General features: G+C 35.6%; 1 protein-coding gene across 1 annotated transcript in view; it reads right to left on the bottom strand.

The window, feature by feature from the left end:
* LOC123564804 (papilin-like) overlaps nt 1-27,990 on the bottom strand; it is a 409,588-nt gene that overhangs the window by 36,195 nt on the left and 345,403 nt on the right. Inside the window, exons 21-24 of the mRNA XM_053520994.1 lie at nt 10,631-10,804; nt 8,845-8,954; nt 3,720-3,765; nt 2,994-3,203 (exon numbers count right to left, since the gene is read on the bottom strand). Of these exons, the coding sequence (XP_053376969.1) occupies nt 2,994-3,203; nt 3,720-3,765; nt 8,845-8,954; nt 10,631-10,804 (540 nt within the window). The remainder of the gene's footprint in view (nt 1-2,993; nt 3,204-3,719; nt 3,766-8,844; nt 8,955-10,630; nt 10,805-27,990) is intronic.

Raw genomic sequence — 27,990 nt, 5'->3', positions numbered from 1 at the left:
CTTTGACATTCTGTCCTTGCAGGTCATGCTAACCTTCAGAATCGGAAAACTTGCTACTGTCATTCAGAAGGTCATTAAACTGATCTACTGTCAGTATCTGGTATATTCCTAATAAAAAATGTCCTTTTACACTCATTCTCTTATCAGAACTAATTATGAGATGGGATAAGATGGAAGTGCACTGAAAGTTCATAACCTGTCAGTGACCTTGGCACTGTTCTATATGACCTTGACAAGGTACTAATCCCAAAACTTAAACTGACCGCGATGATGTGAATGAAATTTCACTGACTTTGACTATCTGCAATTTGTTTCAACTGATGTTATTTTCTAAACATTGTAAGACCTTGACAATAGTCAATATACATTTAACTGACCTTGACTTATATAATAACTGACCTTCATTAATGACGTACCTTCATAGAAAAAAACATTTTCTAACCATACACTGACAGTTGATTCTTCAAAGCTTATAACCATGATTTTTAAATGTCCTTGAGACAGTACCATATGACCTCTACAGATGTATTTATAACCTTTAAATGGCCTTGACACAGAAAGGTCTCAAAATATAACATAGAGTGTACCTTTTATAAACAGAGAGTATTGTTTTAACAATAATGCATCATTTCAAGTGTTCAAAAGTAGCAGCGGCAACAATATTGATATAGATTCTTTTGTTTCCAAAAGGCCACCAACGAGACATTAGTAAGTTAACATGCGCCTTAAACCAGTGATATTGACAATAAATTGCGGGGAAACATTTAATTTCTCAGTGTTTTATGACATTGCCTGCTGTCTTAACAATACCCTTGTTCTCTATTTTGTTCTCTGCAGTAAAAGGATAATAATCCACAAACAGCCTTTGGTCTGTCTATACACATATTTGTTCACATTTTTGTGTTTTGAATCAGACTTTAGGTCCTCTGATGATTTTCCAGCTGATTGGAGAAGACCCTAGGTCCTTCAAGTATTATGACAAGCACAGCCTGCACATGGCTTGAACCACCAACCTTCCGCCAGCCAGATGCCAAAATGAAAATTAGTCAACAACTTTATAATGTAAACTAGAGCTATCACTAAAGGTGATGAATGTACCCCCCGCATGCACTGACAGTAGATCTACATTGCAATTTGACGCACACACGATTGCATAATTATGTGGACTGTATGTATATAGACTGTATGTATACAGTATAGTAACAAAAAACAAAGTCCCATAACTATGCAGAATATTTATCTAAAAAACGTAACATGCACCATGCACAACTAGGTTGGTTACTGATCACTTGAGTGTGAAGTTTCATTAAATTTGTGCAAAGGTCGGAAGATAGGTGGCACAAGATTGTATGCAACTGTATGTATATAGATGTTAACAAGAAACAAAGTCCCTAACTCTGCAATTTTTTGTCTTGAAAGAACCTAACATGCCCATGACAAAACTACTGTTGTTACTGATCACTTGTGTGAAGTTTCATTAAATTGTGTCAAGGGGATGAGAAGAGATGGTGCGCACAAGATTGTGTCTATGTATATAGTACAGTAACAAAAAACAAAGTCCCGTAACTCTGCAATTTTTTTTTCTGAAAGAACCTAACATGACCCATGCACAACTACTGTTGTTACTGATCACTTGTGTGAAGTTTCATTAAATTGTGTCAAGGGGATGAGGAGAGATGGTGTGCACAAGATTGTGTCTATGGACAGACGGACAGACAGACAGACAACCTGAAACCAGTATACCACCCCTTACAACTTTGTTGTGGGGGGTACAAAAATACCTTTATTTTCTCTAGCTTATTAATCCATCATGTTCATTTTTTTCCAAATTACTTGGTTCTTAATTTGATACTCATTAAAGTAGATGACTTATTTGAAGCAAGGCAGCAAAAATTGACTGTATTAATCATAAAAAATTGCAATTCCACCAGTGTGTTGCTCATCAGTGCACTCGTCAATGTGACATTTGCTTTTGAAGGCAAAGCCATACTTGTGCTATTTTGGACTATGCCATTGTTTGGATAATGCCCCAGAGGCTTATACAAAGCATGGTATTTCCCAGTTAAATTTGTAACAAAGCAGCAAAACATAGCCAGTGAAATATATTTGCTAGATATAAATGTGTGAACTTGAATGGCAAGCATTTGCAACTAGTTATTTCAAACACTGATAGAATAGGTCATCTGAAAAAAGTGATTCCTTTGCAATGGAACGCTTTGAGGATTTCATGTTAACATCATGTGATTACTAGCATAAAGGGTTTTCCTAGCATTGATCTTGTTTTACAGCCATCACCCTTGTGATAGGATCCTATCTGCTGCTTTGAGTTCACCACTTTTTTTGGTTGCATATTCCACCAGCGGTGAGATGGGTTTTTTTTCTCAGTCTGTAGTGAAAAACTTGTATCTTCTTTATTTCGTACCAGTATACTTTACCATCATTTTACCCATGTGCTAAACCCTGAACAACAGTTTAAGTCATCAGCACCACCCAGGTGATACTATTTACTTTTACACTTGATTATTATTTTATCATCTTCAAACAACCCTAAGAATCATATTCCTTTGTAAGGTTATTTTATATATGAGCCGTGCCATGAGAAAACTAACATAGCGGGTTTGCGACCAGCATGGATCCAGACCAGCCTGCGTATCCGCGCAGTCTGGTCAGGATCCATGCTGTTCGCTTTTGAAGCCTACTGCAATTAGAGAAGCCGTTAGCGAACAGCATGAATCCTGACCAGACTGCGGGGATGTGCAGGCTGGTCTGGATCCATGCTGGTCGCAAAGCCACTATGTTGGTTTTCCCATGGCATGGCTCATATTCGTTTAGCCTGTTACCAGCTCACAGACAATTACTGGTACAACAATCTTATATTCTTTACATTATTTGAACTACTTCTTAACTTCACACTTAATCTGGTACCAATATAAACACAAAGTTAGAACATGTTAAAGACTTCACTTTCATACAGTACGACATGTATACCATACCTGGAACATCTGTGCCAGTGTGATCAGGTCCATCTACAGTAATGTCAACATCTGTATCTGTTTTTGGTTGTGGATCAACAATAAATATATCACATCCCTCTTCATTAGGGCCGGTTGCTGCGGTTACACCATCTGGGCAGCAACCATAACCGGTATCATTACATGGTATACCAGAACCTTCTAATTCATCACACCCTTCCTGGTTCGGTCCTGAAAATGCACACAAAATATTAATATGTGCATAAATTTACATTTACATTTATTTCAAAATGCTAGCATAGGCTCTCTTATTGCAACTGCTTGTCAAACTTATGTCCAAAGTGGGAAATATGTCCATTTTTGTTCCGACTTCCTTCCAAAACAACATACATGTAATAGCTTTTCGTCTCTGGTTTTGCAAAACTGAAATGTCATGAGCTAAGTACTGCAGATGACACCAGTGCAAATTAGTTTTTTTAATAAAAAAAAAAATAACTTCACTTTATAAACAAATTTTTTAATTACATGAATGAACTTTACAATGTTGGATACCACTCAGAAGTACTCACCAATGTAGACAATGGACAGAATCAAATACACTTAAAACTAACTAACAGAATAATAGCAGAGCATGAACTGTCCATGGAAAAGTCTGTTCTTTTTATTATAGTGGACCGAGTTTTAAATACACAACAAGTTTAAGTGAAACTGGACGAAGTAGAAGAAGAAGGAGAAAAGTTGTTTTACCTTGAGCTGCAGTAAGTTCATCATCACAACATCCATACAGGGTAGCCTGAAATATACATGACAATTTACTGTTATCCTTGGTACAGGGCTACAACACCTTTAATACTATAATCCTTGTTACAAAACTGTAATACTATTACTCCTGGATACACAACTGCAATAGCTGTAGTACTACAACTTTTGTGACAAGAACTGCAATAGCTATAACACCATTACTCTTGATACAAAACTGCTATAGCTTTAACATTATTACCCTTGGTACAAGACTGCAATAGCTTTAACACGATTACCCATGGTACAAGATTGCAATAGCTTTAACACTATTACCCTTGGTACAAGACTGCAATAGCTTTAACACTATTACCCTTGGTACAAGACTGCAATAGCTTTAACACTATTACCCATGGTACAAGACTGCAATAGCTTTAACACTATTACCCTTAGTACAAGACTGCAATAGCTATAAAACTATTACCCTTAGTACAAGACTGCAATAGCTGTAACACTATTGTCCTTGGGACAAGACTGCAATAGCTATTATATTATTATTTGTACAAAGATGCAACAGCTGTAATACTATTACCTTTGGTACAAAACTGAAATTACTGCAATGGCAGCTATAATACTATTACCCTTGATGCACGGCTACAATAATAATCTTTAAGAGGGTACAAAATGTTCATGAACACTACCCAACTCTCTGAATTCCCTGATCTTACAGCTACTATATCTTTACAGGAATTTCAAGCGATCAGATCCTTATGGAAAATACTAATTCTCCTGCAAAAATGGTCAAATATGACAATTAACATAAAATTCAGACCAATTTAGCAGTGTAAAACCAAATGGCATCTGTGCTTGTTTTTACAGGATAAAATACATAAAACACACTTTACACAAACATATAGTCTGTTGGACAATAAACCATCTGTTTTAGTCTAAATAATATTTTCTGAAGAAATCCATTAACATAAATTTTTAGAAAAGGCAGAATATCAGAACCCCTTCAAAATGCACACTGCCACTGCTTTATATAGCATCAATTTCCTCTAATGTCAAAAATAAAGCGCCAGTAAAGATAATGTATGTCCATCAATAATGGCACCATACCTAGTATGACATTTCAATTATTCTGTCTAGCTGATATTTTTTCTACAAGAAAATATTGTTACTGAACAATTTTCTTCAAAAGGTTGATATTATTTTAGCAATTCCACAATGCAATTACACAAAGTGGAAAATTAACGAAACAACCATAAATTGAAATGATTCTTTAATGCCTTTTAACAAACATTTAAAAATTCTGCAAATAATTTGTTTGAATTATCATAAATGGTCTTGTAATTTCACAGAAATTTCCATTTTTAAAACTTACTGTGCATGTCTGGTCTATTAAATAGCACAATTTAGATGCCAGAAACATTCGTATTCATTATCATAAGTTATAAACTTTTCCGCAAAATGTTAAATGTGACAACTAAAGGTGAGAGCAGTTATCCTTGTTGCCCGAATTTCATTTCTAGGTTAAAAGTTTTTTTTGCTGCAATTACGCAACAGAATATCCAATCAGTTTAATGATTTGTACTTAACAATTACATTACAACTTCACCACATGATTCCGAGGCTGAGCATGAATAACAAGAGCTGTCGGAGGACAGCAACGCTCGACTATTCAACAGCCTTGTCAATTGAATGAATACAAAAGTTGAAAAAGGGGCATAATTTTGTAAAATGCAAAGTAGAGGTATTGAACCTCTGTACTGCATGTCATATCATGACAGTGAACAAGAGTGTGAAGTTTCAATCCTTTCCAATTTGTGGATACTGAGATACCAGCTTACATACAAAAACTTAACAAACAAGAGATCACAGAGTGATCTTGGCGCCCACCAATGTGCCATTTTTGAGTGTTCCAAATTTCAAGACTTACTGACTAGCTCAAGGTCAAATTTCATTTCCGTACACAACACTTTGCATGTGGTCCAAATTCGAAAGCTGTAGCTTGAGAAATGTGAAAGTAGGTCACTAGATCAATTTCAAGGACGAAATGTGAAAATAGGTCACTAGGTCAAAATCAAGGTCAAATTACACTTCAGAACACAAATTTATGCATGTGGTACAAATTTAAAGCCTGTACCTTCAAAAATGTGAAAGTAGGTCACTAGGTCAATGTCAAGGTCAAAGTTTGTTTCGGTACACAATCCTATGCATGTGGTCTAAATTTGAAGCCTGTAGCTACAGAAATGTGAAAGTAGGTCACTAGGTCAATCTTAAGGTCAAAGTTCATTTCGGTACACAAAACTATGCATGTGGTCCAAATTTGAAGGCTGTAGCTCGAGAAATGTGAAAGTAGGTCACTAGGTCAATGTCAAGGTCAAAGTTTGTTTCGGTACACAATCCTATGCATGTGGTCTAAATTTGAAGCCTGTAGCTACAGAAATGTAAAAGTAGGTCACTAGGTCAATCTTAAGGTCAAAGTTCATTTCGGTACACAAAACTATGCATGTGGTCTAAATTTGAAGGCGGTAGCTCGAGAAATGTGAAAGTAGGTCACTATGTCAAAATCAAGGTCAAATTTTATTTCGGAACACAGAACTATGCATGTGTTCAAAATTTGAAGCCTGTACCTTCAAAAATGTGAAAGTAGGTCACTAGGTCAATGTAAAGGTCAAAGTTTGTTTCGGTACACAAAACTATGCATGTGGTCCAAATTTGAAGGATGTAGCTTGAGAAATGTGAAAGTAGGTCAGCAGGTCAAAATCAAGGTCAAATTCCAATTTGGAACACAAAACTATGCATGTGGTCCAAATTTGAAGCCTGTACCTTCAAAAATGTGAAAGTAGGTCACTAGGTCAAAGTCAAGGTCAAAGTTTTTTTCAGTGCACAAAACTATGCAAGTGGTCCAAATTTGAAGGCTGTAGCTACAGAAATGTGAAAGTAGGTCACTAGGTCAAAATCAAGGTCAACTCATGTCAAGGTTCATCTTGCCACTCAAAACCATACATGTGGTCCAAATTTGAATGTTGTAGGTTATTGACAAGAAGATTTTAAAATCTTTTCCCTATATAAGTCTATATGAACCATGTGACCCCACAGGGCCGGGCCATATTTGACCCTAGGGGGATAATTTGAACAAACTTGGTAGAGAACCACTAGATGATGCTACATTACAAATGCCGAAGCCCTAGGCTTTGTGGTTTGGACAAGAAGATTTTCAACGTTTTTCCTTATATAAGTCTATGTAAACCATGTGACCCCCGGGGCGGAGCCATATTTGACCCTAGGGGGATAATTTGAACAATCTCAGTAGAAGACCACTAGATGATGTCATATACAAAATATCAAAGCCCTAGGCCCTGTGGTTTTGAACAAGAGGTTTTTCAAAGTTTTTCCCTATATAAGTCTATATAAACCATGTGACCCCCAGGGGCGGGGCCATATTAGACCCCAAGGAAATATTTTGAATCATCTTGGTAGAGGACCACTAGATGATGCTTCAAACCAAATATCAAAGCCCTAGGCTCTGTGGTTTTGGACAAGAAGATTTTCAAAGTTTTTCCCTATATAAATGTATGTAAATTATAGAAATAAATAAAGGGCCATAACTTACTTAAAAATTGTTGAACCAGTCTGATTTTCAGGGGGACACAACTAGGGTACCAATACATCATTCTGACAAAGTTTGGTCAAAATCCCCCAGGTAGTTTCTGAGGAGATGCGATAACGAGAAATTGTTAACGGACGGAAGGAAGGACGGAAAGACGACGAACCACGGACGCTGACACCATCTGATGATGGTGGGCTAAAAACTGCTAAGTCAAAGGGGCATAATTTTGTAAAAATGCCAAGTAGAGTTATGGGACCTTCACAGTGCATGTTAGATCATGACAGTGAACAAGTGTGTGAAGTTTCAATCCATTCTAATTAGTGGATACTGAGATATCAGATTACATACAAAAATTTAACCAAAAACTGCTGAAGGGGCATAATTTTGAAAAAAAAGAGAGTAGAGTTATGGGACTTGCTTAGTGCATGTCAGATCATGATAGTGAACAATTATGTGAAGTTTCAATCCATTCCCATTAGTAAGTACTGAGATACCAGCTTACATACAAAACCTTAACCAAAAATGTCTAAGTCAAAAAAGGGGCATAATTTTGTAAAAAAGCAAAATAGAGTTATGGAACCTATGCAATGTAGATCAGTTCATCACAGTGAATAAGTGTGTGAAGTTTCAATCCATTCCCACAAGTGGTTACTGAGTTACCAGCTTACAAACAAAACCTTAACCAAAAATTTCTAAGTCGAAAAAGGGGCATAATTTTGTAAAAAAGCAAAATAGAGTTATGGAACCTGTGCAATGTAAGTCAGTTTGTCACAGTGAATAAGTGTGTGAAGTTTCAATCCATTCCCACAAGTGGTTACTGAGATACCAGCTTACATACAAAACCTTAACCAAAATCGGGACGCGACGTGGACGCGGACACCAACGCATGGGCGAGTGCAATAGCTCACTATTCTATGAATAGTCGAGCTAAAAATTCAGACATTTTACTGTCGCCATGCAGAATTTCTGCCTTTCTAGAGCCCCTTAATACAGTGTTCTGCTGCAAGAGCAGAGATACATTGTGCAGATCTAGATCTAAGTAAACTAGTTCAATGACCAATCATTTTTTCATTAAATGGTGCCAAAAACTCTTATTGGAACTTTCAGTGGCTTTTACAGCTGTTAGTATTCTTTATGTATATGAACACAAATGCATGTTATATTTCACAGATATAAACTGAAACAAATTTTTAACATATAAAACCTCACATGCAATGGCATCTTCTTGTTGCGACTTTAAAAATTAGCTGTAAAAGGTTGTTAGTCATTTAAAATTACCTACCAATCCAAAATTTACGCATTTAAAACCATTGAAAAGCATGAAATAAAAACAAAATTTGTACATTTTACATGTGTAAGGTGAAATATCTTTCACTTGTGAACACCAGATCTTACATTTTCATTTTGGCTACACCATCAGTGAAAATACTGCAACTGGTATCCGCACAGTGAAAGATATTTCAATCTTACACATCCTCTATATTTTAAACTATGTAGAATGTATGTATGCCAACATACCTTGCAAGCGTTTGGACATCCCTCGTTGTTGTTGCCTCTAGCAGCAGTAACACCATCGGGACAACATCCAAAACGCGATCTCCGACAATCATTCTGCTGGTCCCCGAGTGCTGAAAGCAAATATGGAGTAACTTCTGATAATAAAACGACAAGTGTAACAAGCCTGTTCACCAATTTCTGCATTATTGCCCCAATTACCCAAGAAAATGTTTAATTCTGATCAATTATTTTTTTTAAACTTTAATATTAATGTTTTGCATACACAAATACTCGATGCAAGAGAAATATCAAATAATGAGCATTTATACCTTGTATTCAAGTGTTTATATCAGTATTATTTCAAGGTGGGAGAATAATAAATCATTGTTTGTTTGCGTTTTTACTTTTTATATAAAGAGTTCACATAAGAAAGTGTAATGAGTATTGTTATTTATGGCACTAAAACTTATGTTGTACGTGAATATTTGATACGACAGAGGTGAAGCAGTCACGATTATTTATAATGGAGAGGGTGAATGAAGAGCATTTTAAGTAAATCGGAAATCTTGAGTTAACTATCCCAAACAATCTGGTATATCTGATAATATTTCACAATGACACATGTAAAATATGAACAGCTCTTACGCACTGATTTGCGATACGTTTTTCTTTTTCTTACCCACTTGAAACTTGATTAATACTAACCTTGTGGTTAGTAATTGTCCAATTAAGGGAGAACAATTGTCACTAGATAGTACCGCCAACTTTTACAACATCCTAATTATTCATGAAGTAGTACCACCTACATGTTATTGAAACACCTACCATCCGCCTTACAAAAACATGTGACTAAGCAGAGTTCAGAATCGGGACCTACTGATGGTTAATTCTCTAAGCTGCTCATTTTGTACTTAACAACAACACTTGAAAAAAGTACAAACTTATTTGAGCTATTGAGGTCACCATTATAAACACAGACTAAAGTTATACATTCTCCAGCAATTACACTTGCTCATAAGAAGTTGGTACAAAACAATATGAATGGATGTACCAACGAAAACAAGGTTTTTTCACATAATACCAACAAGAGCACCGCAATGCAGAGCAATATACACCTGAAGGTATGACCTTTGACCCCTAAGTGTGTCCTTGACCTTGAAGTGTGATATCCGAAACATGTGCTCTGCACATCGTCTCGATGTGTGAACATTTGTTCCAAGTTTCTTTAAAATCCTTCAGGCAGTTCAAGAGTTACAGAGCGGACACAAAACAAAGTCATATGACATTTGACCCCTAAGTGTGATCTTGAACTTGAAGCAAGCCATCCAACACATGCGCTCTGCACATCGTCTCGATGTGAAGAACATTTGTGTCAAGTTTCTTCAAAATCCTTCAAGGGGTCCAAGAGTTACAGAGCAGATGCAAAATTGCAAATGGACGGACGGACAAACACCGGCGTCTTAACATAATACGTCCCTTCTGGCGTATAATAAGCTTTCCTTATCAAAACTGGTTTATGAGGATTAAAAGACACTAGAACCTTTGATCACAGTTGGGCATACACACTGGAGAGAGGGAAAGCAAAGCCAGAAAGTTTTTCATATAAAGTCTTGACAAAATTCTTATGGCCTCAGGCACAGATATATATTTTTGTTTCCAAATCCTTTACTCCAGGAAGATAAAGACTAACCCTTATTTCTGAACAGATGATATAAATGGTCAGCTATCAAATAGACATTTTTTTTTGCTGTAATTCAATACAGATGAAATCTTCCACAACATCTGTTTCTTTTTGCCTTAAAATTACCTTCAGTGCCTGCCAAGCATCGTCTCTCACAGTCAGCACGTGTTCGAAACCTGTTGTCGTTACCATTACATCCACCATAGACAAACTGTAGACATTCTTCACGATTGCTGTTGTAATACCATCGCATATGTCTGGCCCGGCATCGACCTGTCACACTGGGTTGTTTGCACACATCTGAAGAAAGTACATTAATTTAAATTAAAAGAAAGCAGCATGGGTCTGGCTGGCGACCTTCAATATCATTCCTAGAGCCAAATTCCAGAACTTTACACATAGGAATCATTACCAGAAAAAGAAGGTAAGGTTTTAAATGTAATGTTCAGCAAAAATGTCATAATTTTTGGATAAAATCAAGTGACAGAAAACATTTTACAATTCTTATATATTCATTCCAATGTTGTGAAATCATAAAATGGCACAAACTTTTGTGGTTTGGACAAAAATGATTATGAATTCTTAGACTTCAACTTTTGGAGATAAGATAAATAAGCCGCGCCATGGGAAAACCAACATAGTGGCTTTGCGACCAGCATGGATCCGGACCAGCCTACTCATCCACGCAGTCTGGCCAGGATCCATGCTGTTCACTAACAGTTTCTCTAATTGCTAATCTATATGCTTTGAAAGCGAACAGCATGGATCCTGACCAGACTGCACTGATGCGCAGGCTGGTCTGGATCCATGCTGGTTGCAAAGCCACTATGTTGGTTTTCTCATGGTACGGCTCAAATGGGAATTTTAATGGTTTGTTGGGATTTAATTTCATGGATTTGATGCAACCTCTAAAAAAATGAAAATCAGTCCCCCACTCACCTGATTATTAACCTTTACTCAGCTAAATCTCTAAAATAGACTGGTCTATCACTCAATTTGGGCAGTACATTTGTTATTAAAAGGGGTGGTCACTGAAAATTTACTGACTGAAAAGTGCAGGCTGACCATTGTCTGAACTGGTCGCAAAGACAGAATCAAATTGCCGCCAACAGGCTAAAGGTTATGATTTAACAGTATGGAAAATTTTACATCTTCTACACTAATTGAAACTTTTAAATATTACAAAGAGTTTATTCTTTGGGTCTACTATTGAGTATTAAGTAACAGTTTATTCTTCGGGTCTACTTTTAAAAAAATTATTGGATCTGTTATTAAGTACAGTGCCTGACAGTTTATTCTTTGGGTCTATAGGAGAGTATTACTAAGACTGACAGAATAAGTATTGCATGGAAATTTATTCCTAGGGTGGACAGTTAAATACTACACCAGCATTTATTTCAAGTCAAAACTGTCAAATATTGCATGGTATAGTTTATTTCTTTGATTGACAGTTTAGCACTGCACAGCAGCTATTCATAGGGTTTTATGGCAGATTATTACTAGGGACGACAGTCCAGTATTGCACAGCAGATCATTCAAATGTAAAGATATTAAAACTAATACAAAAGTGTTTACAATTAGCAAAACAATGACATCTGCATCACAAAGCCTCTTTGAGCAGTTGAGTTGATCTCTTTAGCAAACTGCATAGAAAGACTTAGTCTGTGTTCAGCCCTTATGTTTTGTTCACAGGAGATAACTCCTGAGGCTATACAAATTTTATATCATTATGTCCCTTTTATTCTCAAAACATAATAGATAATCAGAGCCAAGACTGATGAAGTCAAAATATTATATAAAAGAATTATTTTTTCTAAAAAAAAAAACAAAAAAAACCCAGATTATCTAGTCAGTAGCCAGACTAAGAAAGACTCTGTGTTTTTTCTTTTGTTGGGTATAACGTTACAGTGGCACAATTATTGGTCATATGACGAATTTCCAGCTTTGATGGTGGAGGAAGGCCCTAGGTGCCCCTCCGTGCATAATTTCATGACCTTCTGTGTAACAAGGCAAGTTTGTGTAATTTCCACTTAAATTTCAAAAGGGATGTAGCATTAGAAAATAAGCTGATGTGAAGGGATGAAATACCCAACTTCCCTTATACCCTTACGAAAATGAAATATGGAAACAAGCTGGCATTAAGCTGCAAGGTAACTGTCAATGATCTGGCAACAGTCTGTCAAAAAAAAAGGTAACTGGAAATAATCTGACTCCTATATGGGAACAAACTTTCAAGAAAAAAAGTTTAGCTGAAAATAATATGGACACTATTTCCATATTATTTCCAGTTTCTGGGAATAATCTGCAAACTATATGACAATAAACTGGCTCATAACAATCAGCATGTAAACACACTGACAATATTGTCAGCTTGTTTCCAGTGTCTGGAAGAAATCTGGCAGGAAAATGGCAAGAAACTGGAAATAAAAAACATAATTTCATAATCGAATTGAATGAGTACTGAGATACCAGCTTGCATACAAAAACTTAAGCAAACAATGCTATGTGGAAAAAGGGGCTTAATTTTGGAAAAAAAGTATAGTTACGGGACCTGCTTAGTACATGTCAGGTCATGACATTGAACAAGTGTGTAATTAGTTTCAATCTATTGACAGTACATTGGATATAAATTTACTCAGAGCAGATTCTGACAATGCACTGGCTACACAATGGCAATACACTGGCAATATACCCATCTTAGCAATTTTCACAGCAAAACAAATATTACAAGACACCTTATCAAAAGGCCGAGTGTTGCATTTTCCCCTCCAAAACTATTTTCAGTTTTCAATAGTTTTCCAGCACTGATGGGCACATTGTAAAGGTACTTTTTCATCATTTTACAGTTACTTGTTTTCATTGTAACACAGATTCTGTCCGCAACAAGTATTTTTGCTAAACAGATACAGAAATTTTAAAAGTCATGTATTTTCGCTACCCTGTAAAATTAAACTTGCAGTTTTACTATAATCTTTGTCAAATTTCCTTTGGTTTCAACATTATATTATTGATAACTGAAATATTGCAAATCTTAACTGGTACAAGCAAATGAAGGTTTTAAGTCACATTAAAATTCATATTAAACATTAATAAGGATAAATAGAAAAAAATATATACTGACACTAAACTGGAAACAAACTTCCCATACACTGACAATGCTATGACAATACAATGGTAATAAAGACAATTTTCCTAGGGGGAATTAAAAAAAATTAGTAACACTGAGTAGTAAGCGATATATTGGGATACTAGTCCATCTTTAGCTCAGTAGGTAGAGCGTCGATCTACGGATCATGGGGTCGCGAGTTCGATCTTAGGACGGGGCTTATGTTCTCCGTGACTATTTGATAAATGACATTGTGTCTGAAATCATTAGTCATCCACCTCTGATTCATGTGGGGAAGTTGGCAGTTACTTACAGAGAACAGGTTTATACTGGTACAGAATTCAGGAACACTGGTTAGGTTAACTGCCCCCTGTTACATGACTGAAATACTGTTGAAAAACAGCATTAAACCCAAAACAAACAAACAAAACTAGTCCATCTGCCACACTAATGTATACCCGCTGTTACATGACTGAAATACTGTTGAAAAACGGCGTTAAAACCCAAAACAAAAAAACACTAATGTATAAGTGCTCATAACTTTGTACTGCATAAAGGAATTTAGTTAAAACTTTAAATAATGATAGTTTGCTGAAGTGTTTCTCTTGTCCATGTAAGAGAGCCTGGCATGTTGTGACTGACTATACACTGACAATACAATGACAACACACTGGCAATATGCCAGTGTGTTGTCAGAAAAATATTTCCAGTTGACTGGCTGTGCACTGACAATACAAGGACAACAGACTGGAAAGTCCAAAAAGCCGCTTGTTGTCAGTTGTGTATCCAGTGTGTTGCCAGATTGACATTGCATACCAGTTTGTTGCCAGATTGTTGCCAGTGTTTATTTCCAGATACCTCTATATAATTTAGCTCCGTCAAATAGTTTTATATGAAAAATCAACGAAATTTTGTTAAAACGTCATTACAAACATCACTGACAACTAACTGTATATAAACTGACAGCAGACTGGAAGTTAAATTTTACAGCTGGTTTTCAGGTCTGGAAATCAGCTGACAAGCACATGGACACATGATGGTTATTCAGTGGCAACACACTGGATCAGTTTATTGTCAGCTCTGGAAATAGGCTGGCAAGTAACTGGATTTTAGAGTATTATTGACTGGAAACACACTGGACATAAACTGTCCACACACTGACAATAGGGAAGGTTTTTCATAAGGGCAGCTCACATTAAAGTCTTTTATATTACAAGACACAACAAATTGTTCATAATAGGTCATGTCCCCCATTCAAATGAAAGTAATTTCAATTTACAATATCGCTAGACCGAAATTTAATGAAATTTGGAATTTTTGCAAATTTGCCAAAATTTTTTTACCTTATCAACAATTACAATGTCTATATAAACAGAATTTTCACCAATAAATCATTTTGTGCGCTTTATGAGCTCCGAAAAGGAAGACATCTTATGATCTAAGACCCGTATCATTAAAATACGGTAGATAGACATCAATATGCTTATTGACACCAACTCCGTAAAAGATGACACCAATGCCCCAATTATGTTGATTTATACATTTTACTTGATAAAATTGAATTTTAAATGTTCTTTTTTCATTTCTGACTATTTAATCTAGAAATAGAAGCTAACAAAATAAATTTCAAAGTAAATCCAACAAAAAAGATGTGGCATGTAGGTAACCTATTTTTAATGCCTTATGACCAAGCAATTTTTCTGTCTATTTACTAAGTACATCATATTTTATTTTGTACTGATCCATTTTTTATCTATCCATCTGAAATTATTAAGTAAATTGTTGGAATGAAATGCAGCACTGTTGTATTTTCACAACAATAGGTATGTGGGAAATGCGAGAGGGCCATATTATTAAATGCTCCCTTCAAACTCAGTAGACGTTGTCCATACCAGACAAACTAAAAACCACTCACCATAAATTCATCACATTTACATTATTAACTGTCTCTTAATCTCATATGGTTTACTAACTTTTCGGAAGTATTTCTGAAATATTTAGTTTCACAGAGGACAAAATATTATGATTTTCTGGACAACTTAAGTAGTGAATGACACAATATTTGGTTCATCAAATGCCCTCTTTAGAAAAATAACATTGTTAACAATACTGACAAATGGACAAGAAGTTACAAGTTCATCTTTGATTCCTCTAACAATCAATGACATGTCCACAATAACCTCTGCCTTCCCATCATCCTACAGCTGAAAATCAATCTTCACTCATCAATTGCCAAATTTCTTACCATCCTGACAATCACGCAATATCTGATTACTAGACAGAAGTCTGACAAAAAAATCTAATACAAGAGGACCATGATGTTCCTGAATCGCTCACCTATCCCCACATGACCTAGTGTTGAACTGAGTACGACGTCGTTATTTCTATTATTTGACATAGTGACCTAGTTTTTGAGCACATGTGACCTAGATATCATCAAGATAAAAAATTCTGACCAATTTTCATGAAGATCCATTGAAAAATATGACCTCTACAGAGAGGTCACAAGGTTTTTCTATTATTTGACCTAATGACCTAGTTTTTGAAGGCACGTGACCCACTTCTGAATCTGACCTAGATATCATCAAGGTGAACATTCTCACCAATTATCATGAAGATCTCATGAAAAATATGGCCTCTAGAGAGGTCACAAGGTTTTTCTATTTTTCGACCTACTGACCTAGTTTTTGACCGCACGTGACCCAGTTTCGAACTTGACCTAGATATCATCAAGAGGAACATTCTGATCAATTTTCATGAAGATCCATTGAGAAACATGGCCTCTAAAGAGATCACAAGTTTTTTTTATTTTTAGACCTACTGACCTAGTTTTTGACCCCACATGACCCAGTTTCGAACTTGACCTAGATATCATCAAGACGAACATTCTGACCAATTTTCATGAAGATCCATTGAGAAATATGGCCTCTAGAGAGGTCACAAGGTTTTTCTATTTTTAGACCTACTGACCTAGTTTTTGACCGCACGTGACCCAGTTTCGAACTTGACCTAGATATCATCAAGATGAACATTCAGACCAACTTTCATAAAGATCCCATGAAAAATGTGACCTCTAGAGTGGTCACAAGCAAAAGTTTACGCACGCACGAACGTACAGACGGACGGATGGACGGACAACGGACGACGGACGCCACGCGATCACAAAAGCTCACCTTGTCACTTTGTGACAGGTGAGCTAAAAAAGCCAATTTTCCATTTTATACATCTTATTCTACAACCAGAGGCTACCACTCTCCATAGTTAAACAAGAGGACCATGATGGTCCTGAATCGCTCACCTCTTCCCACATGACCCAGTTTTGAGTATGACATCGTTTTTGACCAACTTTCATGAAGATCCCATGAAAAATGTGACCTCTAGAGTGGTCACAAGGTTTTTCTATTTTTAGACCTACTGACCTAGTTTTTGAAGGCACGTGACCCAGTTTCGAACTTGACCTAGATATCATCAAGATGAACATTCTGACCAACTTTCATAAAGATCCCATGAAAAATGTGACCTCTAGAGTGGTCACAAGGTTTTTCTATTTTTAGACCTACTGACCTAGTTTTTGACCGCACGTGACCCAGTTTCGAACTTGACCTAGAAATCATCAAGATGAACATTCTGACCAACTTTCATGAAGATCCCAAGAAAAATGTGACCTCTAGAGTGGTCACAAGGTTTTTCTTTTTTAGACCTACTGACCTAGTTTTTGAAGGCACGTAACCCAGTTTCGCACTTGACCTAGATATATTCAAGATGAACATTCTGACCATTTTTCATGAAGATCCCATGAAAAATGTGACCTCTAGAGTGGTCACAAGGTTTTTCTATTTTTAGACCTACTGACCTAGTTTTTGACCGCACGTCACCCAGTTTCGAACTTGACCTAGATATCATCAAGATGAACACTTCTGACCATTTTTCATGAAGATCCCATGAAAAATGTGACCTCTAGAGTGGTCACAAGGTTTTTCTATTTTTAGACCTACTGACCTAGTTTTTGACCGCACGTGACCCAGTTTCGAACTTGACCTAGATATCATCAAGATGAACATTCTGACCAACTTTCATGAAGATCCCATGAAAAATGTGACCTCTAGAGTGGTCACAAGGTTTTTGTATTTTTAGACCTACTGACCTAGTTTCTGAAGGCACGTGACCCAGTTTCGAATTTGACCTAGATATCATCAAGATGAACATTCTGACCAACTTTCATAAAGATCCCATGAAAAATGTGACCTCTAGAGTGGTCACAAGGTTTTTCTATTTTTAGACCTACTGACCTAGTTTTTGACTCCACGTGACCCAGTTTCGAACTTGACCTAGATATCATCAAGATGAACATTCTGACCAACTTTCATGAAGATCCCATGAAAAATGTGACCTCTAGAGTGGTCACAAGGTTTTTCTATTTTTAGACCTACTGACCTAGTTTTTGACCACACGTGACCCAGTTTCGAACCTGACCTAGATATCATCAAGATGAACAATCTGACCAACTTTCATGAAGATCCCATGAAAAATGTGACCTCTAGAGTGGTCACAAGGTTTTTCTATTTTTAGACCTACTGACCTAGTTTTTGACCGCACGTGACCCAGTTTCGAACTTGACCTAGACATCATCAAGATGAACATTCTGACCAACTTTCATGAAGATCCCATGAAAAATGTGACCTCTAGAGTGGTCACAAGGTTTTTCTATTTTTAGACCTACTGACCTAGTTTTTGACTGCACGTGACCCAGTTTCGAACTTGACCTAGACATCATCAAGATGAACATTCTGACCAACTTTCATGAAGATCCCATGAAAAATGTGACCTCTAGAGTGGTCACAAGGTTTTTCTATTTTTAGACCTACTGACCTAGTTTTTGACTTCACGTGACCCAGTTTCGAACTTGACCTAGATATCATCAAGATGAACATTCTGACCAATTTTCATGAAGATCACATGAAAAATGTGACCTCTAGAGTGGTCACAAGGTTTTTCTATTTTTAGACCTACTGACCTAGTTTTTGACCGCACGTGACCCAGTTTCGAACTTGACCTAGATATCATCAAGATGAACATTCTGACCAATTTTCATAAAGATCCCATGAAAAATGTGACCTCTAGAGTGGTCACAAGCAAAAAGTTTACGGACGCACGGACGCACGGACGGACGACGGACGACGGACACTGCGCGATCACAAAAGCTCACCTTGTCACTTTGTGACAGGTGAGCTAAAAAAAACCGACCATAGAGAACAAGTGGTTTAGTTCTTGCCAAGAAATACAAGACAACTTATTGACAAGTTTGTAAATAAGTAAATAAACATTTTGGTATTTATGCTGACTAATGAGAATGTTTTACAGAGATATAATGTAATTTCCCGTCTGTAATCAATGTTCTACCAGCTGTATTATCAATGTTCTACCGCCTAATCGCATTTCCTGATGCATTATTTCTTTGTCAGTGGGCGAAATCTTTAAACAAATTTTGATATAATTCTTAAGGGCCCTTACTCAAAATACTACTTGTTAGAAAGTTGGACATTAGATTAAATTTTTTTTTCAAATTTACCAAAACATTGCAACTAAAGTAGAACTAAAATATATATGACTAACACTGCAACCAAAAGTAGAACTAAAATATATATGACTAACACTGCAACCGAAAGTAGAACTAAAATATATATGACTAACACTGCAACCGAAAGTAGAACTAAAATATATATGACTAACACTGCAACCGAAAGTAGAACTAAAATATATGACTAAACACGCCTTCATCATAACTGTAGCTATCAGTGTCACTCTCATAAACACTGGGACAACCTTGTAAATAAATGATTGCATGCAGACAGGTCGTACATGTGCTGCACTTGAATTTCGTCTCATATATTTGGCAGTTTTCCACTTCTATAAATGACACAGATATCTATAAGTGAATAAAATGCACAAAACAGCGGCTACATTTGAAAGTAGAATGTATCATCATTATTCCTATAGTACTAATTTTCATAATTTTTGGTTTCATAAGAATCAAACAGAGAAAATTTCCAACCACTTTATATTCAAAATTTCAAAATTTTCATACTTTTTGGTTTCATAAGAATCAAACAGAGAAAATTTCCAACCACTTTATATTCAAAATTTTCATACTTTTTGCTTTCATATTAAAGAATCAAACAGAGAAAATTTCCAACCACTTTATATTCAAAATTTAGTTGAAATCCACAAATTTGTGATTCCAGAAAGTTTTCTGTGAACAAAACTGTAATATGAAATTGTTATAATTTTTTATTGAAAAGAAAACTGTGGTCAGCAAGTTAAAGCCTGCAAGTATATCCTGAAGCTGCACTAGCCCAATCCTCAATCCTGGCCAGACCAGTAAAGATGTAACAATTAAACAAAATCAAATATTTACTGAAAATGATGACACCCTGCAACCATTAGCTGATCCTGTCTTAAATCAGAGTGACTAAGAAGTCTGAAGGACCGTGACTAAGAAGTCTGAAGGACCGTGACTAAGAAGTCTGAAGGACCATCTTCAAAACTGAATCAGCATCGTTCACCCAAAAACGGTCAGAAAGAATGATATGTCTAGACAAGATGGGAAATTATTCAGTTCAGACCCAATACAAACAGAGTAATATTATATTCTATCATTACATTCAGCCTCTTATGAAGTGATGCAAAGTTTTCCCAACGGGAGTTTTACGCAGAAGTAAAATGAGGATATAGACTTAAAAGGTGAGATAATAAAGGTGAAACCCGAGACAGATGATTTCTCCAGAGAAATAATTAATAATGTTTCTATCAAAAGATGCAGTCCATTTTTGTTTTATGATACCAATGTCATAATAATATCCTATGACAATTCTTACAACATCAGCTCTTTGCTTCAGATTAAAGAATGATATAGTCAGAACATGGAATGGTATGGAAGCTGCAGATGCTTCAGAACACTATACAGTGGTATGGAACCTGCAGAATAAGGAACGAGATAGAAAATCACCATGTAAAGCAGTCTCTAACATGTATATTAACCCTAACCCTGCTAAATTTCTATAATGAATTTGTCCATCTTTCAATCTGGACAGTACTATAACTGTTAAAAGAGGCGCTTACCAAAAAGGTACTGCCTGAATGAAGAACAGTGCAGATCAAGATCTATCATCAGACTGCACAGATGTGCAGGCTGATCATGATCTACACTGGTTGCAATGGCAGAATCAATCGTGTCCAGCATGATACGTGCTCCAGCATGATAAATGTTAAATTTCCAAAAGTTGCTGTCAATTTTGCTTCTTTGTTTGTATGCAATGGATTGAATTCCATTTTTCAAAATATTTCAATCAAGTAAGGGTGGTCAGATAAGCTTAGACCAGTGTTCCTGGATTCAGTATCACTCCACATGTTACTCACAACTTCTCCACATGAATATGAGGTAATGAGTAAAATGACATCATCATATTGTCTTCAGTCATCTTGTCATATGTGATGTCACTTTGCACTTGCAAATCAGACATCAATTTCCTAACCGGCAGTACTTGTGCACTACCTAGTCTGAGCTTACCAAATCTGGCTGTTAGTTTTGAAATGAAAACAATCTATGTAAAATTTTACAGCTATAGAATAAACACAATGAACACAAGAGATGTTACTTTGAACAAAGGTCAAATGCCCCACCTAATCTGTGGGTGGAATGCCTTGCGTGGGTTTAGGCTAGGGTTAAGTGCTATGATCCCTGTCTGTGACCTTGATTATTGAGGTACATACTTGACATACACACAAGACACCTCTTCTTCATGCTTAACATTTGTACAAAGGTTAATTTGAATCTCTTGAATTGTACAAGTTACAGTTGAGGCTCTCTTAAGTGTTTCAGAACAAAAAACTAACAGATGATGAGCATAAGTATGGCATTTTAAAATATTCTGACTTTCTTGCGAAATCAATACTGATGAATAATGAGGCAAATTATGAGTTTGTATATACTGTCCTCATTCTGGAATTGTTGCTTTGAATATTACAGAGTACAATAATGTCAAACAACAACAAGTCTGTAACATGACTCATAACATATATCCAATTCTTCTTTTATTTGATATTAATGAAACAGAATATCACTAATAAGCAAAATTGATGAAATCTTCCCAGGGAAGATTATACTGCATGAATGCTTTGAAGTATGGAGCAATAGGTAGTTTTCTGAAATGCTTTCTAGGTGTTCAGAAGATGTGACTCTGACAGAGACTCTGTGATTCAAATAGAGTTGTGACACTGACCTTTGGCTCGAACAACTGGACATAAATGTATTAATGTTGAGGCAAACATTTTACCCATTTTTCATGAAAATCCTTAAGGAGTTTAGGAGATACTGACATGCCATTAAACCAGATGAATGATTTAAATTTAAAAGACAACTTTAAATCTTTCACATGCTATACTAATAAGTAATGTAATGATATTACTGAAGATTTCCTATAAAGACCTGAACTTACATAGAGAGAGATTAAATAAACAGACAGGCAGAGTGAGTGATTTATTTTATAACAGATGCAAATACATTTATAAATAATGAAATAATAATAATCTCTCTGTTTTTTTCTATTTCAAAGTGTTGATTTGAAACTTCTGAGTGAGACAGCTGGATAATGTATAGTTGGTTTTTGTTTCATCTGATGATCAAAACATGCAGAATCAAAAAAATCCAAAGCTGGTAGAAAATTAAAGTTATATCAAACTTATAATCAACAAAATTTATAGCTTTTAACAGTTACAAAGATATTTCAAATGGCTTCTCAGAAAGTAATTAAGAAATGAAATATATATTCTAAAAGAATTGTATAAACCTGTGTATTAAAATTAAGCCATGTTTAATGCTCTAAAACTTAATACAGGCATCCTAAACATGCTTCTTACATTTTCTGCAGACTATTTTATGATAGAATCAGCAAGATGCATTTTTTTTGCTGAAATAGCAGAAATTGCTAATTTTTTCATTGGACAGAAACAAATATTTTGTTACATTATAATTATATAAAGATTTTGATGGAGATGATTTATGTAAGATGCCACAATAATTCAGGAAGGAGGAACCTCCAAATCAGAGGCCAGGAATTTAGGGTTGTTTGGCAATACCTGGTGTTAATGATGGGTATGGGTAAAGATTTGAAAATAAATTAAACAGTTTTGGAGATATGCATTTGAAAATGAATATATAGCTGGTTGACCATTGCCTGTGATGTCACAAAAATAGCCCCCAAATACTATGTTTTTGAAAAAAATAATAATTCTGAAAATACATGCTTTTTATAGCAACTCTTCTTAGAACTGACAAATTATTACATAAGTTGGTTACACTTTTTCATTATTCACTGACAAAACTATGAAATACTAGGAAGTCCTAAGTGAGACGTAAAAGAAGAATAGCTCTGTGTCTGGGCAAGGCAACAACAATACAAAGCTATTATCCTTGAATTTCAACATAATGTATCAATTATCTCCTTATTTGTGTGAAAACAAAGGAATATGAAAGCTGAATTTCATGTCGAGAAACAATTAGCAACAATAAAAGCAATCAAGAGCTGCAAACAAACCTCTATTTATGGGTTCATCAGGAAATATATCTTGTACCAGCAATTCTCACATAAGAGCAAAAATCTATGCCAAATGCAAGAATAAGTGGTATTGCTTTCATCTAAACATCACATGGATTTAATTGGAAGGAAAAAGGATGTTCCACAGGAAAAGCACCATTTGACCTTGACCTTTTTGTGAAGTACACAGATGAGAAATTTCAAAATACTCTTGTTGTGGAGGTGTATAAGGCCTCTTAAGGGTAGTATAGTACTTTGTCAAATGTACAGAATATAAATTTTAAGCACACTTAAGGGATAAAACTGGACTTTTTTTGAGGAATTTTCCCATTAATTTACACCAGTCAGGAGTAAAAAATCATACGGAGCACTTATGACGATAGATCAATGTCCAAGGTTCAAGCAAATTGTCAAGGGAAGCCAACTAAATGCTCTTGACCTACTATGTATCCACTAGACATAACATAAATACTGCATATAATTATAGGGACGAAAGTGTTTTGGGAGCAGTAACTGTTTAACATACATATTAGAATGCTACTAACATGGTATTAAAATTTAAAGGTCCAGCTATATACCAACATATCTTCTCTTAGTATAGACAAAATTAGATGACCTTGATGGTCTTACCATCTTAATGGTCAGTACTTTCAACCCAACATAATGGATGAATTGCTAATTTGGTCAACACTTTTATACCTGCCAATTTGCTAGTAAGCCCAGGAGGTTACCAGTGAAAAGGACAAGATTTTAATGGAGATAGATGTCTGTTTATATCTAAACCATCAATGTTTTATCTTTTATGACTAAACTTAACTGGGGTATACATGGATTTTCTGCTGCTTTTTTTTCTGCAACAAATTTTTCAAATGCCTTCTACCGCTTTGTCTCTCAGGCCGTAATAATCTAAAATGAAACGTATGTCTGGTATCTGTCTTTTAAGTCTGTTTTTAGCATTATGAAATTTTTTTTACCTTTTACCAAATTGATTTCTTTGCACAATAATGCCTATGCAATACTATTAAATTTTCAAAACTTGATAAATCTTAGATTTTTGCAATTTGATGCACTTTTAACAACCTTAAGTATAATTCAAACTTAAATCTGAATTAGAAAATTTATTCAAGTAGCTTTCTACTGCTGTTCAATGACTGGCAGGTTTTCAGATAATAATTATTTATAATATGTAACTAAAAATTTTTCTTCTTTTTGCACTGCAATACCTTTTCACAAATTTAGAATGTGCTCGAGAAGAGAATTTTTTTTTTTTAAAAAACAATTGCCAAATTGTGCATCTAAAACTTCCATTACATAGCGATTAAGTCTAAACTGCAAGCACTTTAAATTTCTCCCTTTTTAAAAAAAATCTAACAACATAATTTAAACAGAGATGGACTGCAAATAGATTATAGTTTATCTCTACATAATTTATATAAACTAGACCTAAACTAGCACATATAATGGATCGAGAAATGATTTATATCGCCCAGAATTTGAAAAGGAGCTGATAATGATATGTAAAAAGCTAACTCATCAGTATTCAGTACCACACAATTATAAATACTTCCAAAATTCATTCATCTGCATACTTTATGTTGGCAACAGTTACAGTAAATTGCACTCGGCTTTTTGACCATACTTTTAGAACCAAATATTTTTGAAGTTTTCGTAAAACAAACCAGCAATATCATATTTCTGTAAGTTAGGATTTTACATGTCATTTCTATTTCACGATTTTATGGACAACAGCTAAATTCAAGTTTCTAAGAATTATCACATTACAATTGTTATAATTTAGAAGATATGATTCATAACATTCACAGCTGTTATGCAAGTCGCTAGATTTGCAGATAACTGGCACAATTAAAGCCATCTCTCCTATATGCACAGTTTTATCATGAAGAAGAATTTGATGTTGCATATTGTTCAATTCAAATTCCATTAATTTATACTGTAACATAAAACCACTTTTTTTAGTACTGACCTGTAAATCTATATCATATTGCATGCATGACATCATTTATGGCATCATTTTAATGTGTGGCTTCACAATTAAAATGTTCATTTACACCGATATTTTAAATTTTTCCCAGTCTAAAATACAAATGTATCTCATTTTTTAGTTATAGAGCATGTAATAAAAAGATCATGAGCTATGCATCAAAGAGTACACACTCGCTCTTTCACAGATGAATGCTTCGCTCCCCATGTTGCACAATACCTCCGCTGCAGAACTCATGCATATTTAAATATAAACAATAAAGCTAATAACCTGTACGGCAGTATTGCAAACAATTTTTTGAATACAAAATTCACATTTTGCACCATCTGGGAAAGAAAATGTGCGAGACGTAATCATGAAGCAATATTAGACTCATATGTAGACGTTTTGATTGAAAACTTTTCTATTTTCGTTGCACAATCCCTTAACGAAGCAATTTATATGCAATCAATTATAACACTTCCTGAATGATGAATGATCTGTTTTTCTGAGAAAATATCACTTTAGTCTTCTAGATGTTTAATCAAGAAACTGTCATTTGTTGTTATTGTGTTTTTAATGAAAAAGCATGTCTGCCCTTGGCTAGTTTCAGTAGAACCTCAGAAGACATGCAAATCAAGGGTGACAACTCTTCCAAAATATCACTTTGTGTTAAGGTAGTTTTGCATGTTTAGTAATGGCATAACACTATTTATCCCCGACAGCATAAAATAAAGCCTGGAGTTGGTATAAAGAAATGAAAGTCATCTTATGAATTAATGGCAACCAGTGAGTAAAGTTATTACATGGTTATGTTATTGGGTTGTTTTGTTTTTTTTCAGTTATAATATGATATTAAAACATCCGACAGGTTAAAGAATTTAAAAAAAGTCTTCAAAACAGTTTCAAATAGCAAATCTCTTTAACCTTTAGCATGCTAGATAAATTGTCGTCTGCTTAAATGTCGTCTGCTAAAATTGTAAAGTTCATTCAATTTGCTCCAAAATTGGAAGAAATATTGTCAGAGTAGCTAACAGCTTGGAACCTGATCAGACGCCGTTTAAATCGGCGTCTGATCTGGTTCCAAGCTGTTTGCAAAGGCTGTTAAATTCGCCTGCAGCAGGCTAAGGGTTAATCATGGCCAAATATTTCAAAAACAAGCACATATATTTTTTATTTCATCATAATTATTATATGACATTAATTTACAGCTGTGGGAAGTTGCATAAAAATCTACATTGTAGAAAACTGTGATTTTTCATAAACTCCCATAATGAAAAACTTGTGTATGCTCCAAATTTTTCAAATCAGTCTAGAGAAAAAGTATATTCTGAAGTTTTGAAAAATCAAGGTTTAATCAAATTCTACACTGACCAATATCAGCCTGCACAGTCAGTAAATGTTCAGTGAAAAAAACACCCCTCTGAATAATAAGTGGTACTACCCAAACTGAATGATGGACCAGTTTGTATTAGAAACTAGAAGATTCTTTTGTAGAAAAGCGCATGTCTCACCCAATGCATAGTTGTATGGGCAAGAAGTCAATAGGGGACTGGAGTGGAAGTCAAACAGACACTGATGGTTGGCTGCAATAGGGATCATCTACTTTGCATGTCAAATCATCCCACTAAGTTTCAATACTCTGGGCCTAGTGGTTCTCAAGTTATGAATTGGAAACAGTTTTCCATGTTCAGGCCCCTGTGACCTTGAACTTTGATCGAGTGACCTCAAAATCAGTAGGGGTCATCTACTCTGCATGTCCAATCTTCCTATTAAGTTTCAGCATTCTGGGTCAAGTAGTTCTAAAGTTATTGATTGGAAAGAGTTTTCTATGTTCAGCCCCCTGTGACCTTGACCTTTGATGGAGTGACCCCAAAAACAATAGGGGTTGTTTACTCTGTAAGTCCTAACATCCTATGAAGTTTGAAGGTTCTAGGTCAAATGGTTCTCAAGTTATTGACCGGAAATGGATTTTCATGTTCTGTCTGCTGTGACCTTGACCTTTAATAGTGACCCCAAAATCAATAGGGGTCATCTACTATGCATGTCCAATCATCCTATGAAATTTCAATGGTTCTCAAGTTACTGACCAGAAATGGTTTCCCATGTTAACGTCCCTGTGACCTTGACCTTTAATAGAGTGACCCCAAAATCAATAGGGGTCATCTCTTTGCAAGTCTAATCATCCTATTTAGTTTCAACATTCTGGGTCAAATGGTTCTCAAGTTATGAATTGGAAAGAGTTTCCTATGTTCAGCTCCCTGTGACCTTGACCTTTAATGGAGTGGCCCCAAAAACAATAGTGGTTATCTATTCTGTAAGTCCTATCGCCCTAAGAAGTTTGAGGGTTCTAGGTCAAATGGTTCTCAAGTTATTGACCAGAAATGGATTTCCATGTTCTGTCTGCTATGACCTTGACCTTTAATAGAGTGACCCCAAAATCAATAGGGGTCATCTACTCTGCATGTCCAATCATCCTATGAAGTTTCATCATTCTGGGTCAAGTGGTTCTCAACTAACTGACTGGAAATGGTTTTCCATGTTCAGGCCCCTGTGACCTTGACCTTAAATAGAGTGACCCCAAAACCAATAGGAGTCATCTACTCTGCATGACCAATCATCCTATGAAGTTTCAACATTCTGGGTCAAGTGGTTCTCAAGTTATTGTTTCAGGCCCCTGTGACCTTGACCTTTGATGGAGTGACAACAAAAACAATAGGAGTCATCCATAAGCCCTGCCATCCTATGAAGTTTGGAGGTTGTAGGTCAAATGGTTCTCCAGTTACTGATCAGACGGAAAGACAGA

The sequence above is a fragment of the Mercenaria mercenaria genome, chromosome 1, assembly GCF_021730395.1.
Source record: "Mercenaria mercenaria strain notata chromosome 1, MADL_Memer_1, whole genome shotgun sequence".
In the NCBI taxonomy this organism is placed as follows: domain Eukaryota; kingdom Metazoa; phylum Mollusca; class Bivalvia; order Venerida; family Veneridae; genus Mercenaria; species Mercenaria mercenaria.
The sequence above is the reverse complement of the archived record's forward strand: the minus strand, read 5'-3'. Positions and strand labels throughout refer to the sequence as shown.